Source organism: Porcisia hertigi, chromosome 33 (assembly GCF_017918235.1).
Source record: "Porcisia hertigi strain C119 chromosome 33, whole genome shotgun sequence".
NCBI lineage: Eukaryota > Euglenozoa > Kinetoplastea > Trypanosomatida > Trypanosomatidae > Porcisia > Porcisia hertigi.
The window spans coordinates 58417-70590 of record NC_090592.1 but is presented as its reverse complement, the minus strand read 5'-3'; the positions used below and the strand labels follow the sequence as shown (position 1 = coordinate 70590).

The following is a 12174-nucleotide window of genomic DNA, read 5'->3' as shown; positions in this document are numbered from 1 at the left end:
GAGCACAAATCGATGACTTGCCATCGGCGCCAGCAGTGCGAGGTCATCAGACGGCGTGGTGTCGGCGCGACCGGCTGCGGTGAATACGGTTGTAGCCCATGCAGATGACAGGGACATTTTTTTAGCGCGAGTCGAACGTATCTCATCCAACTCTTTCGCTGCATGTTGGCTCGGGGGCCTGGGGGGGGGGGGGGAGGGAAAGGGAACCTGGTGCACCCCGAGGGAGTCACCGCGTGTCGATCTGCGCAACGGGAACTGCGACCGAGTCGCCCCTTGCTGCCGCGCACGTTTGCCGCTGCCGTCACAGCCACGCGATGACGCAGTAGGTGGCCGGGGTAGAGAGTAGTGTCTATGTGTTATAGAAAAATGTTACTTTAGGATGGAGAAACACAAAATCGGCGGGCTCCCAAGAGAAAATCAAGGATGAGGTACTCGAGAATGGTGAGGCCGATTCTCATAGCGGAGAAGGTGAGGACACCGCACTGGTGACGGCTTCCAAATTCACCAAGTGGCTACGAGGGTGTTGGGGTTTACGTGTGGGAGCTTTTTCGCGGTGGAGCGCTTGCGTTTTCGCACCCCCTGTAATGGCTCCGTAGATCCCTGCATCAGCAATATGAATGTTTACGCGCACTTATACCTGTGTACTGATGTGTCCAAAGAATTTTCCATCCCCTTCCTCCTGCTTGACATCCGGAACTGTTTTTTACTCTTTCGTGTCCGCTGTTGCACACTCCAGCGTCCACCGAGTAACTCACTCACTCATGTTGCCCCTTACCGAAAACCACCGCGAGCTACGTGCAATAGCGTATCCCCTCCCCCCTCCCCCTCAAACGCTCTTTGAAACAAGACTACCGTTTATGATGTTCTGTTGGGTTAACGGTCCCATTGGCGAAGTCGCTCCGACAGAGGCAATCGAATGGTACTTGGCTTTCCGATGAGCCACTGTATGTGGCAGGTCGGTTCATCTCCTTATCGGATCTTTTTTTTTCGTTCTTTCCTTCTCTCTCCTCCTCTCTTCACTTTTGTCTCCTTTGTTTAGAAAAGGAGAGTTTTTTTTTTTTGCGCGGTTTCCGACGCAAAAAAAACGCTCACCCACCCCCCAACCCCCAACCCCCCCCCCCCAACCCCCGGGCAAGTGGAACTCCTGACTGCTTCCAATTCATGAGGAAAGGGAAAAGATTTGTGTTAATCAATATTTAAAGGGTTCGGGGCCACCTGATGGCAGGTTGGCAAACTATTCTGTCACTGTGTTTTGGAACTCTTGTGCTAGCACTCTGCTTGCCTCCGATAAATTACAAAGTTTATCCATTCAGATTGCTCTCCACACAACATGGATTCGTGTTGCCTTTACAGTTTTTATTCTCTGAAGAACGCCGGCAACGTTTTTCGGTGTGTCATCCACCCAGTATCCTTCTTTGTTATTTCTCTTTGCACATTCAAATTGTTTTCTGTTTTTTTTTTTGATTTTCCTGGTTTCATTTTGTGTTTCTTTTCCCAAATTGATTCAGAGGGCGAGTTGACACCATTGTGGTTCCTTCGTTTTTTTTTCTTTTATAAGCGGTTGCCCTTTTTTCTTTACCCCATTCGCATGTCCCTTTTTGGCACGCACACCTACTGGTATGAATAAAATGGCACTCGGTACAGAGGGGTGGGGGTAGGGAGGAGCCCCCCCGGCACCGGTGCCGAGCCACAACAGGGACACACACAACAGAGACGTAGACGATGTGACGTGTCCCTTACACCCGACTGGACGCGAAGGACGGACGAACGGAGCCCCAGTTACGCGGCCGCGCGGCTGTAGTCGCGTGCCTGCCTTGCCGACCCCTCCTGTATCTCTCACACAGGTTGAAAAAATCTGCTTCTCCGTGCTTTTTCTCGACTCGAGGGTGGTGCCTTCTCTGACACTTTGCTTGCCCTCCTTTTTTTCGTTGTTTCTGATGGTTTCTGCAGGTGCCCCTTTTTATCACTTCGTCATCTTTCGCTCCCAGGTCGCCCCCTGATGTCTCTCGTGCGCTCGTCATGGCGACCAGTTTCATGACTCCCTGGTGCTTGACAAGAACTGTATGTTGGACTACGCCACTCTCTGTGGGTGTGGGGGTGAGTGGGTGGCATGAGAGAGTTGCAGACGGACGTCGTGTCCGCCGAAATTTTCACATTGGTGCCGTCGTTCGACAACACTGCTCGGAGTGCTTGAGATATCTGGCAAAGTGCTGATGCGCGCAAGTCTCGCCATCTTTATTTTGTACTCGGTGAGTACGCGCGTTGGGCTGTGGTAGCTGGACGGGAGGTACAGACCAAGGTTTGCCGTGTACCGTCTCACGCACTTTTCTTCAAAAACTCCCCAATGGGGGTCCTGTCACCATCGTCAGCACAATGAGGCGTTCATGATGGGAAGGATCCTCGTTTATTGGTGGTGGCAGCCTCGGAGACTTGTCATTGCCGGTGGCGCCTTCTCGGAGCAAGAGGGACACCACCCGCGATAGAGCTTTCGACATCCAATGACCCCCCCCCCCGGGGGGCAATGTTCTGCAGGAGGCTTACGTGTAGCGATGCTGTTGCACACACTGCCGATGATGGACCGCGTAAAAGAATGACGGAATGCGCTGAGTGAGAAAACGGTGGTGGGAGCTGTGCATCTGTTTGCGGTGTTTCTGAGTCACCTCGGTCAACTTGCACAGAAGCTACTGAGCATTACTCGGCAGCTGCTCTTCCGGGAAGCTTGACACGCGTCTAGGCCTAATGCAGTGCACGCATCAGGCGTGGTATACGTTGCATGAGTAGTCCAGTTTTCTCCGCACGACCGAGGGGCCTCCTCGACTTCAACGCAAAGGGGTGCAAATTCTCGGACCAGTCCGCTTTCTGGACTGGCGCCAGAAGTTCAAGCCGACGGAAACTTAGTCGATGGCTCTGACACTTTGCGACTGGGCAGCCGCAGCCATCGGAGCGACCGAGCGTGGCGTTTCCAGAGCTTTGGGGACAGGGCGAAGAGGCAGGGCGTCGACTTCAAGCTGGCGCTCTCGGATTGGAGTTTGTTGCGCGGATACGATGTGGGGACAGGGGTTCTACTTGGATTAAGACGAGCGTCAGTCATACTTCGAACTGCATACGACCCTCACGAATGGTCTTTTTCTTCGCCCCGACTTCGCTCTATCGTAGAATACGGGAGTGATACCCCTGAAGTGTTTCTGTACAGACCGCGCAAACCACTTTCTTTGAGGCTTTTTACGTGTGAACCGCCTCTCATTCACGTTTTGACTCCAGCCTAGCGTTCGACCCTACCAGAGATCTGAGGCGTGTGTGAGACGCGAATCGACTCAGTCGACTCGTTTGCAGCAACGCCCCGTCGTATTTTAGTGTGTTTGATGCACTAAACTCGGGTAGGGAGTAGGGTGACGCTTTTGTCGTAATTGAGTAGTATAACCACGCTTTACGAAGTTTTGGGCAGCACTACCCTGAGGTTTCTGAGCAACCTCGGGGCCGTCTCGGTCTCAGGAGCCAAGGGCCACTCGCGTCAGAGTCGGACTGCAGTATCGGGAAGACTCGAAGCGCCCCGACTTACATGACAACCCCAAGAGCTAAGCCTTCCACTTGAAAAAGCAAAACTAATGTCCTTACTAAAGGCCCTTGCTCGCCAGGTGTACGGCACCCTCCAGGCGGACGGCGCGTTCTACACACGGGTCTGGATCAAGGTCTTTGCGTTGCACTCCCAGACTCGATCACGGACGACGCCTTTGAATCGATTGCGGAGACAGAGATGGTTGCAATAGAGATTCATTGCCACTAGACAAGCGTACCCGCAGTTTGGCGGCGCTTTGTAACGGTGTTAGTCGCTTACACCCCACCATCGTTGCTGGAGAAGGTCAGTGTGTTTGAAAGGTTTACCACATGTGACGGCCTCAATTGTCCGAAAGACACACATTATTCGACCTGCACTCTCTATCTTGACCACATAATTCTCTTCAAGAAGACGCAACGCGGCTGCGCTGACTGGACATCTGGCGAACGCGTTCCCTCCTCCTTCCTACTGTCCGGCGATCTTTACTGAGCGATGTCGGGCAGCAACGAAGACTTATCGTTTCCTCTGTAGCTGCGTGCGCTTTTTTTTTCTCTTATCTGGACTGCAAAAAGTTTTTTTTTCCTCTTACCCTTTCTTCCCCAACAACCCCCGACCACATTTGCTTCCCTGAGCACTGACGCTTTTCCTCCGTCCGCATGCGCGCAGGAAAAGTTGATCTTTTATAAAAATTCTCCGTATCGAGACTGTTTCGGTAGTCCTGTAACTCTGCTGGAAAACGGCGCCATCCAGCGATGGGGTATGCGGAGTTGCGCTGCAGCCACAGTGTTACTCTTCTATGATGTTTATGTACCCTCAGTGCACTGTCGCTTCTCTGTGTATATTGCCGCATTTACTTTGTATTACCAATAAAGCTAGACTTGAGTCCCTCGCGCTCTTTTATTGTATTTATCTATTACTATTTTTTTGGGGGGGAAGGTGGTAGTAACACAAATGCAGGGCGGGGTGGATCCGTTAGCCTCCGCAGGTTTTCCTTGACGACTCGGTCGGAGATGGGTGGCAGCGCCCGCTGCGAGCTTCACTTATCGTGCGTATGTCTCTGGCCAGAGCCAGTTCCCTTCTTCTGTGCACGCCTACCCCCGCTCGTTTCGCTTGAGTATCGTTCTCGGTGACGTGGCACACCTGTCCTGTACTGCTGGTGTGCCGCGGCGTGAGTAGTGAAGCCTTCTTTACTACGCTGCCGTCGTTCGGATTCAATTGTAGAGCGCTCTACTCCGCATTCGACTGAAGGCTGGAGAGAACCAGTGTCCTTTCAACTGAGCAAGGGGTATTCATAGTGAGCTCATTGATAGGAAGGGGCGGCTGAAGGTTGTCTTCGTCTCGCGTTACACTGCTAGACTCGGCGCACAGGTAATATGCGGAATGTTTTGGGAGGATGGCGATCTTTTGTTTTCGTGAAAGCAGACGACAACGTGCGATGTTGTCACGCAAGCATCCTATCCCTACGTTCACCTTTGCTAATGCGACTTATGCTGTTCTTCAAGGAGGAGATCCTACACCTCTCGGATTTCATGTAAAGGAATGAAGATGTATCTTTTTGAAGCATGGTGGGCTCAAGGCAAAAGCTGGCAGTCCTTTTGAGGTGCTCTTCCCCCCCAACACACACACACACACACACACACCTTGTTTGTGGTTCTGATAGGGCTCGGGCTCTCCTTGCTTCGAGTCGCAGCTCTCCCGTCTTTCCATATTTCCCACTTTTTTTTGACGTTATCGACATCAGCTGAAAGCAGCGCGTTTGTGTGGAAAGTTTATTCAATACCTCAAAATGAAAAGGATGATGCGGTTTCGCCTTCATCACGTGGGCCCATCTCTTCATTTTGCGCACAAAACAATCTCCAGTCAAAGTCTAACATTCACACATCCGTGTACAACAACAGCAACAACACCAAACAAATCGCTTTTTTTTCTCATCACACTTGCAGTGCATTCTCTCTCTCGTTACGTGTCACACTTCGTTGTAGTTCTTCGCCCTACATCGACCCCCGGCGCCGTGAGTGGTGGACGAACGGGTGACCCGCTTGGATGTTCGATTTCTTTTTTCCTGTTTCGTTTTACTCGCTGGTGCTCATTGCTGACAAATAGGCCGCTCTTATTCTTGTTTGATTACCCCCTTGGATCGTCTTTCTCGATAAGATACTCTTTATTTCTTTTTCCCTTCCTGTTGTGTGCTAACCTAGGCCCTCTTCCCACCCTTTTGGAGTGCGACGTGGAGCAACCCCCCCCCCCCCCACACACACACTTACACAGTATACCTCCATCCCTCAGACATTTATTTCGTGTTTTTTTTTTCCAACAACTAGTCAGGCACCAGTGTTGTATTGAACGTTGTTGTGGGATCAAACCTTTTAGACAATGCTCCTTTTCGCTGTGAAGCTGCTCGTAGCAGGGTTGATCACACTGATGAGCTCCGTAGGAGTGTGGTTCCCCATATTCTTTGTGCGCCGAGCGTGTGAGGAGCGGGGCATCACCTCAAACCCAGTTCCAGAGCGGGAACGGCGCCTGTACACGACGGCGCTGTCTTCCACAACGAGCCTTTGGCTATCACTCGCAAACTTTGTTTCCGCCGGGATGCTGCTGTCCATGGCGTTACTTCATTTTCTCCCGGAGTCGTTCGTGGTGGAGTCGGGCAGCAAAGCCGATGCGGTCACACTGTGTAGCTGGATGCTTCTGGGATTGTTAATCCCTGCCGTAATCGAGCGGTCAGTGAAAGGAAGTGGCGCGCACAGCCATGTCGTCGCGGGTCACAACAGCGATGAGTGTGCTCACGCCGCCAGCAGTAGTGACTCTGCCTCTACAACGACGCTTCTTGTTGTCTTGATGTGCTTTCATGGTGCGACGGAGGGTATTTTGCTCGGATTTGAAAACAATGTGGCCGCCTTACTTAGTGCAGCGATACCGCTTTCGGTGCACAAGTTTTGCGATGGACTCGTGATTGGGGTCGCGATGGCGAAGGAGCTATGTGCTGAGGGAGAGAGAGAAACCTTGAATTGCGAGGACAATAGAGTGCTATGCACCAGGACCAGCCGCTCCTCTCATCGTTTCTGGGCACGGCTTTTTCAAGGACAAGTGGGTTGGTGGCTTCTGCTTACGCCACTCGCAATGATTTGCGTTGCCCTCTCGACTGCTTTTTCGAGCAGTGCAAGCCCACCAGCGGCAAACATCACCCCTGACGCAACCCCACTCACTACTCTGGGGTCACCTCCTCTAGGCACGAGAATTTCACCTGTCTCTGGTTTGGCTGCAATGCAGGCGATGGGGAGCGGCTCGTTTGTTTACATGGGCCTGACTATCTTGAGGTCCGAGGAGCTCAAGGGCATGGCGGCCAACGCTGCGCTGCTCACTGGTGTCGCCGTTACTGGTGCTCTGTTTTACATGACCTGTGAATCCCAGTGACCAAGCCCCCCTGACCGCCGCTTTTTGCAGGCATTCTCAGGGGGTGGTCAGCTGGTTCGAGAGTTCTCTGTCAAGCAACAGTCCAATTTCTTTGTCAGTCTCGCTGTCCTATGTTGTCTTGCCGTACTTGGAAAGAGGTAAAAGTGGGTGCCTCCGTTTGGCCCTCAAGCGCCGCGCACTTGTGGTGCTTACCCCCTGTTCAGATGGCGACAGCGATGGGCATAGCTGAGGGGAAGGTCGCCCGATCGGTTTGCCACAGTAGAGGGTGCTGGCGGGTCTGTGCGAACGGCTCCACTCATTTGAGGAAACAAATCCAAGCAAATGCTTCGAACATCGAGCATCGTCTGCGTGGATAATATGCCACCACGTTCAACCGTGCCTGTGCTTTTCTTGCTTTTTTTTTCTCACGCTCATCACTTTCCATTTTCGTTTTTCTCTCCCCCTCCTTAATCTTTTCACCCGGCAATGTATGGGCACCCCCGGGAGGTCGTCCAGCACGCGACGGGGGATCTCGTATGCGCTCTGGATTACCGCGATAATCAGAGACGCAAAGGAAAAAGAAAACGAGGCGGGGGGGGGGCGCTACGACGTGCCCCTCATGAGTTCAACCAATCGGCAACGTGCGTAGTTGCATTGTCGATGCTGTCATATGCGTCTTCCTCGCTTTTCTCTGAGGATCAACGCGGCGGGGAACGGCAGCGCCATCAAGCAGCTGAGGAACACGCGCCTACACGGACAGTTGAAAAGTCGTCTGCATTCCGTGCGTAGTCTTACACCGAATGCCGCGTGCGTATTGCCGAGGCAGGCAAGTGACTGCTGCGACCGCACGTCCCACCTATCAGTAGCGGGGCTTTTTCTGAACTCATCCGAGGTGTTGGCTCAGAAAACTGCGTGCACGATGGGTCTTTCAAGGCGATGTGCTGACATGCTTTCCGTTTCAGCGACAGTTGTGTGTGGCGGCGAGCCTTTCGCTAGCTCAACAGCGGACAGGTGCAGACCAAACTGGTCGGCTCCCATCTTGACAACAGGCGCCCGCCCGCACTTTTCCCTCTTCACGCCCCCAAAAGAGAGCACGTGCATTTTTCACCTTGGTGGATGGAGACGGATGCCTTCGTTGGCAGCTGCTACGCGTGCCCGTCATATTACATTCGTCTCGAAGAAGAATGGCGCCCCGGCGTCCGCGCATCGGCAGGAATGGTACAGGCGCCAGCTGGACGCGCAAACTCTCTGTTCAGTGGACGTGGTGCCGCTGATACAAAGGACACAACGTCATCGCATTTTGTCGTTCTCGAAAAAGCACGGGCGTACCCTCAGCAGAAGATGCCAAACCGCGGCCATCTCTGATATATTTTTGAGCTGCTGCGCCGCGCCGCTTTTTCAGGAGTCGGCGTTGCTTTCCATCTTCAAGCAGCTCACGGCCGATCAACAATGCGAAATTATTTCTCTGGCAATTATGAGCGCAATACCGTTTTCTAAGCCCCAGCTCTGCAACTTCGTTGCAGAAGCACTCCACAGCGATTTGTTTACACCGGCGCACTGGGTTCGTCTTGTTACAGGCCTTCCAGGAAATATCGACGTGTACTCGTTGCCGTGGACGCGAATCATGGAGCGCGTGCTGTGCTCCTCTGAAGTACCATTCTCGTTCAACGACGACGCCTGCGTGTTCATTGCGCGCGTTCTGGGCTTCATGGAAAAGCAGGGCACCCCGAGCAGGACTATCGTGCAATGCCTTGAAATGTGTGGACTTTGTTACGAGGCGTGCGCGTACGCCTCGTCGTCATCGAACTTTTTATCGCCTCCCACTCGCCTGACATCAGATGGAGGATGGGGGTACGTCAACTTAATATACTCTATGTGTGCGCTGCCTGAGCCACCCATTCAGGGGTTCGCTGCAGTCTGCCGTGGCATGCCCTCTGTATTGCGTCACTACTCTAAGCTTGTCTTGCTGCAATCCATTGTGCAGAAATGGGGTGTGACAGACAATGGTGCCAACGACCGGTGGCGGAGGTTTGCTGAGGTCTTCATGACGACCATAGAGGCTGCAAGCGCTGTGCACTTCCTTTTCGGTAAAGGAAACGCTGTGACTGTGCGCTTCCTTTTGCCACACTGTCACACTCAACAACAGATCGTCACGCTCATGCGCTACATCCCTCACGCTAGTGTAGATTTGACACTCGCTGCGCTGAGGCGCTCCACAGAGCTGCGCTCGACGCACCGCAGTCTCGCACGCGTTGGCCTCACTCATCGCGAGACGCAACAAAATGTACAGTTGGACTTCTTGGCAAAGGCGGAGAGCTTTTACACCGCATTTTCGGAGTGCCCTGCCCCACAAGGCACTGCAGTGGGAATTTTTCCACGAACGCTCCGCCTAGGGTTTCTTGATTTAGATGTGCTGCATCGATGCCTGCGAGAGGCTCTCCCTACTGCTGCGCTTGCCAGGGGTCACCGCTCTCTCGCATACCTTCTCGCTGCAGTCCCCGCCTCTGCTGTGGAGCACGTTGTGAATTTCGTGGGGACTCTGGATAGCGACGCTTTGTCCTGGTGGGCGTCCCTGTACACAGAGGCCCGAAACTTTGAAGGTGTGTTTGCGGTCTTGGGTGTGACGGCAGCGCGTGGATGTCTCCCACACATGGGTGTGCTAGTGGCACTACTCGAGGCACTTCGCGACGATCATCACTGCTTTGTTCGTGCCGTTGCACTACTACAGGAATTATTTCCACAGGTGTTAGACACCGTCTTTCGTGCCTTTGTGGAACGCACCGCTACAAATCTCACTCATACTACGTCGCTACCGGATTCCACAAAGCAGGCGATGCAACTCTTCAGCGCATTGCCCGTGATAGGCTCGATATACGCTGCAGCTGGCGCATCAGACACTAGTGCGACAGATGACGCCATGGTCACTGTAGCGTCGCATGTCACGCGTCCTCGGTTGACAGAAAACCGAAAGATCGTCATCCCGCTCCATGTTGGTGCAATAGAGGGTCTTATTGCAGCCAGCGCAAAGTTGGACTATGATGTTCTGGTAACGGTGGACGTGGAGTCCGAGTGTGGCGAGTGGTGTGGGTCGTGGTCGTCGACGCACGAGCGAGATCCACAGCCGTAGATGCCCTAGACAAAACTCATGCGTTTCGTAAGTCCGCCGCCCGGTCGTACTTTTCTTTGGATTTCTTTCGCGTCTCAACTGGTCGCAGGGTAGAGCGTAGTTCTGCGTGCGGTGTGAGTGTTTTTTGGGGCCGCGCCGTGGTGGAGCCACGGCAGTCCAGAGCCCCTCCCCCCCCCCCTGCCCCTCCTCAAAGGTCACGTGCCCGCAGCGTAGTGAGTTCAGATCGATGTATCGCTACTTGGTGGTAGTGGTTGTGGCGAGGCCCTGGCTAGGGGCGCGTCGGGGCGACCCTGCAACAGTGAAGACACCTGCGACATCCATATGAGGGTGCGGATGGCCAGATTGACTCCAAGCGCTGCTGAACAACCTTCGCTTGAAGACTGGGGGAGGAGCCGAGGGAGGCGGGGAGGGGGGGGGGAAGGTCTGGAGGGAACCACAACCTGTGGACTGGCGTGGCGCCAGTACCTGCCGAGGTCGACCCTCGACGCAAGGTGCCGGAAGAGCTTGCGAGGCTGGGTGCGTGCTGAGATGACTGAGCCAGCCAATGCCGCAGCGCGTGTGTGACAGTACCCCGCACCAAGAGATGGGCCTGTCAAGTCTCCCGGGCAGAGAGTTGTGCTCAAGTCACTCGTGTTGTGGATGAATGAGTGCGCTTGGAGGAAAAAAACGACGCCTCATTTTTGTTCAAAAGAGGCTCGGAGCTGCATCCCACAAGGCCATGCTCCTGAAGGTTCACTGCTGGTATTTTGTCCCTCTCTTTGTGTGTGTGTGTGTGCGTCTGGCGAATCCGTTTGCTTTCTTTGCATCCAATTGACGATACCTCAAAAGCCGGCTGTGGGCCGGTGTGCGTAGCGAATGTCCGAAAACGACAGTTTTTTGTTCGAAAAATGACCTCGAAACTCTTTCATATCACACTGCCGCAAGTCTCTCTCTTGCCTCGGACATACCTCACTCCAGCCGAAGAAGAGGGCAGTGCTTTCCTCTTAATGATGCCGGCATTGTCTTTTGTTCACTCTTTACTGTTTGTATGACTGCCCCTCTTGTTTGTCTCTGCCGTTTGGTAGCGTCTTTGTGATGCTGCGCCATCGATTGTCATCATCTCGAGCAACTGGATGTCTTTTTCTTTTTTTTTTTTGAAAGGACACCTTGTTTTGAATCGCCTTGATCAACCAATTTGACAAGGAAAAAATGCGACGCACAGTCATTTGCTTCGGCGGCTTCACCATGAAGTATAAGAAAGGTACAGGTCTCTGGGACGAGGACCATGTGAATGACTTTGATGCCAATAAGTACTTGTCGGCGCGCTCAACGATGCGGTGGTATTATGGGATGGAGCGGCTGCAGACGCGCAACACCATCAATGCCCGCCGCGCTACACAGAGCCACAACAACAACATGGGGCTCCATCATAGCGGCCGTGGTGCTTTTGAGCGCGAGCTTGAGCGTCGTGGCATCCCGGTAGAAAAGTACCCGCTGACGACAACCGCCGGCGCCACCCGGGTCGCGGAAATCGTGCTGTTGCGGCGCCAAGAGCTAGAGACGCAAGCAAAGACAGCTATGGAGTCTCAGCGGCAGGAGCGGCGCCGCGATGCTCCGTCTGAGTGGTATGATGAAACTCACGGACCCTTGAATCCACGGTTTCTCGTGAGCATGCAGAGCAACTACACGAAGGTCATCACAGACTTGCCTAGTACCCCGATCGCTGGTGCGTAAAGAAGTGCATGAGGCACGTTGTTTTTTTCGTGTGTGTCAGGAGGGTGTAGAGTGTCGCTTTTGGTCAGAGGCGTTTGATAGTCTTGCACTTAAAGTGTCTTTACTCGGAATCTCTTTCTGTCTTGTTAGCGCTCATCACCGCCGTAAGAGCAGCACCTCACTACGCCTGAAAGCGGAAAATCCTTCAAAGTTGCCCGGGTATGTCCCTGGGCTTTTTGTGCCTGCGTTAGGGATAATGTGGTTTGAAGCAGGAGATAATACCAGAGACCCTGGGTTCCGAACGTGGGATAGAGGTGCCATATGCTTACCGCGACACACGTGCGTCAGGATGTCTGCGTATACATTTTTTTTGGGGGGCCTTTGTCGGAACGGGGATGAGCGGCAA

At 53.4% G+C, this 12174-nt stretch overlaps 3 protein-coding genes across 3 annotated transcripts; all 3 read left to right on the top strand.

Moving 5' to 3' along the window:
• Nucleotides 1-5929: 5929 nt before the first annotated feature.
• JKF63_02024 (uncharacterized protein) lies at nucleotides 5930-6970 on the top strand (the record flags this gene model as incomplete). Its single annotated transcript, XM_067898067.1, has 1 exon — nucleotides 5930-6970. The coding sequence occupies one exon, from the start codon at nucleotides 5930-5932 to the stop codon at nucleotides 6968-6970; it is 1041 nt and encodes a 346-aa protein (XP_067754224.1).
• Nucleotides 6971-7868: 898 nt separating this feature from the next.
• On the top strand, nucleotides 7869-10076 carry JKF63_02023 (uncharacterized protein; the record flags this gene model as incomplete). The annotated part of the gene is made up of 1 exon (XM_067898066.1): nucleotides 7869-10076. One exon carries the CDS (start codon nucleotides 7869-7871, stop codon nucleotides 10074-10076), a length of 2208 nt encoding a protein of 735 aa, XP_067754223.1.
• Nucleotides 10077-11264: 1188 nt separating this feature from the next.
• On the top strand, nucleotides 11265-11789 carry JKF63_02022 (uncharacterized protein; the record flags this gene model as incomplete). The annotated part of the gene is made up of 1 exon (XM_067898065.1): nucleotides 11265-11789. The coding sequence occupies one exon, from the start codon at nucleotides 11265-11267 to the stop codon at nucleotides 11787-11789; it is 525 nt and encodes a 174-aa protein (XP_067754222.1).
• Between the last annotated feature and the right edge of the window lie 385 nt (nucleotides 11790-12174).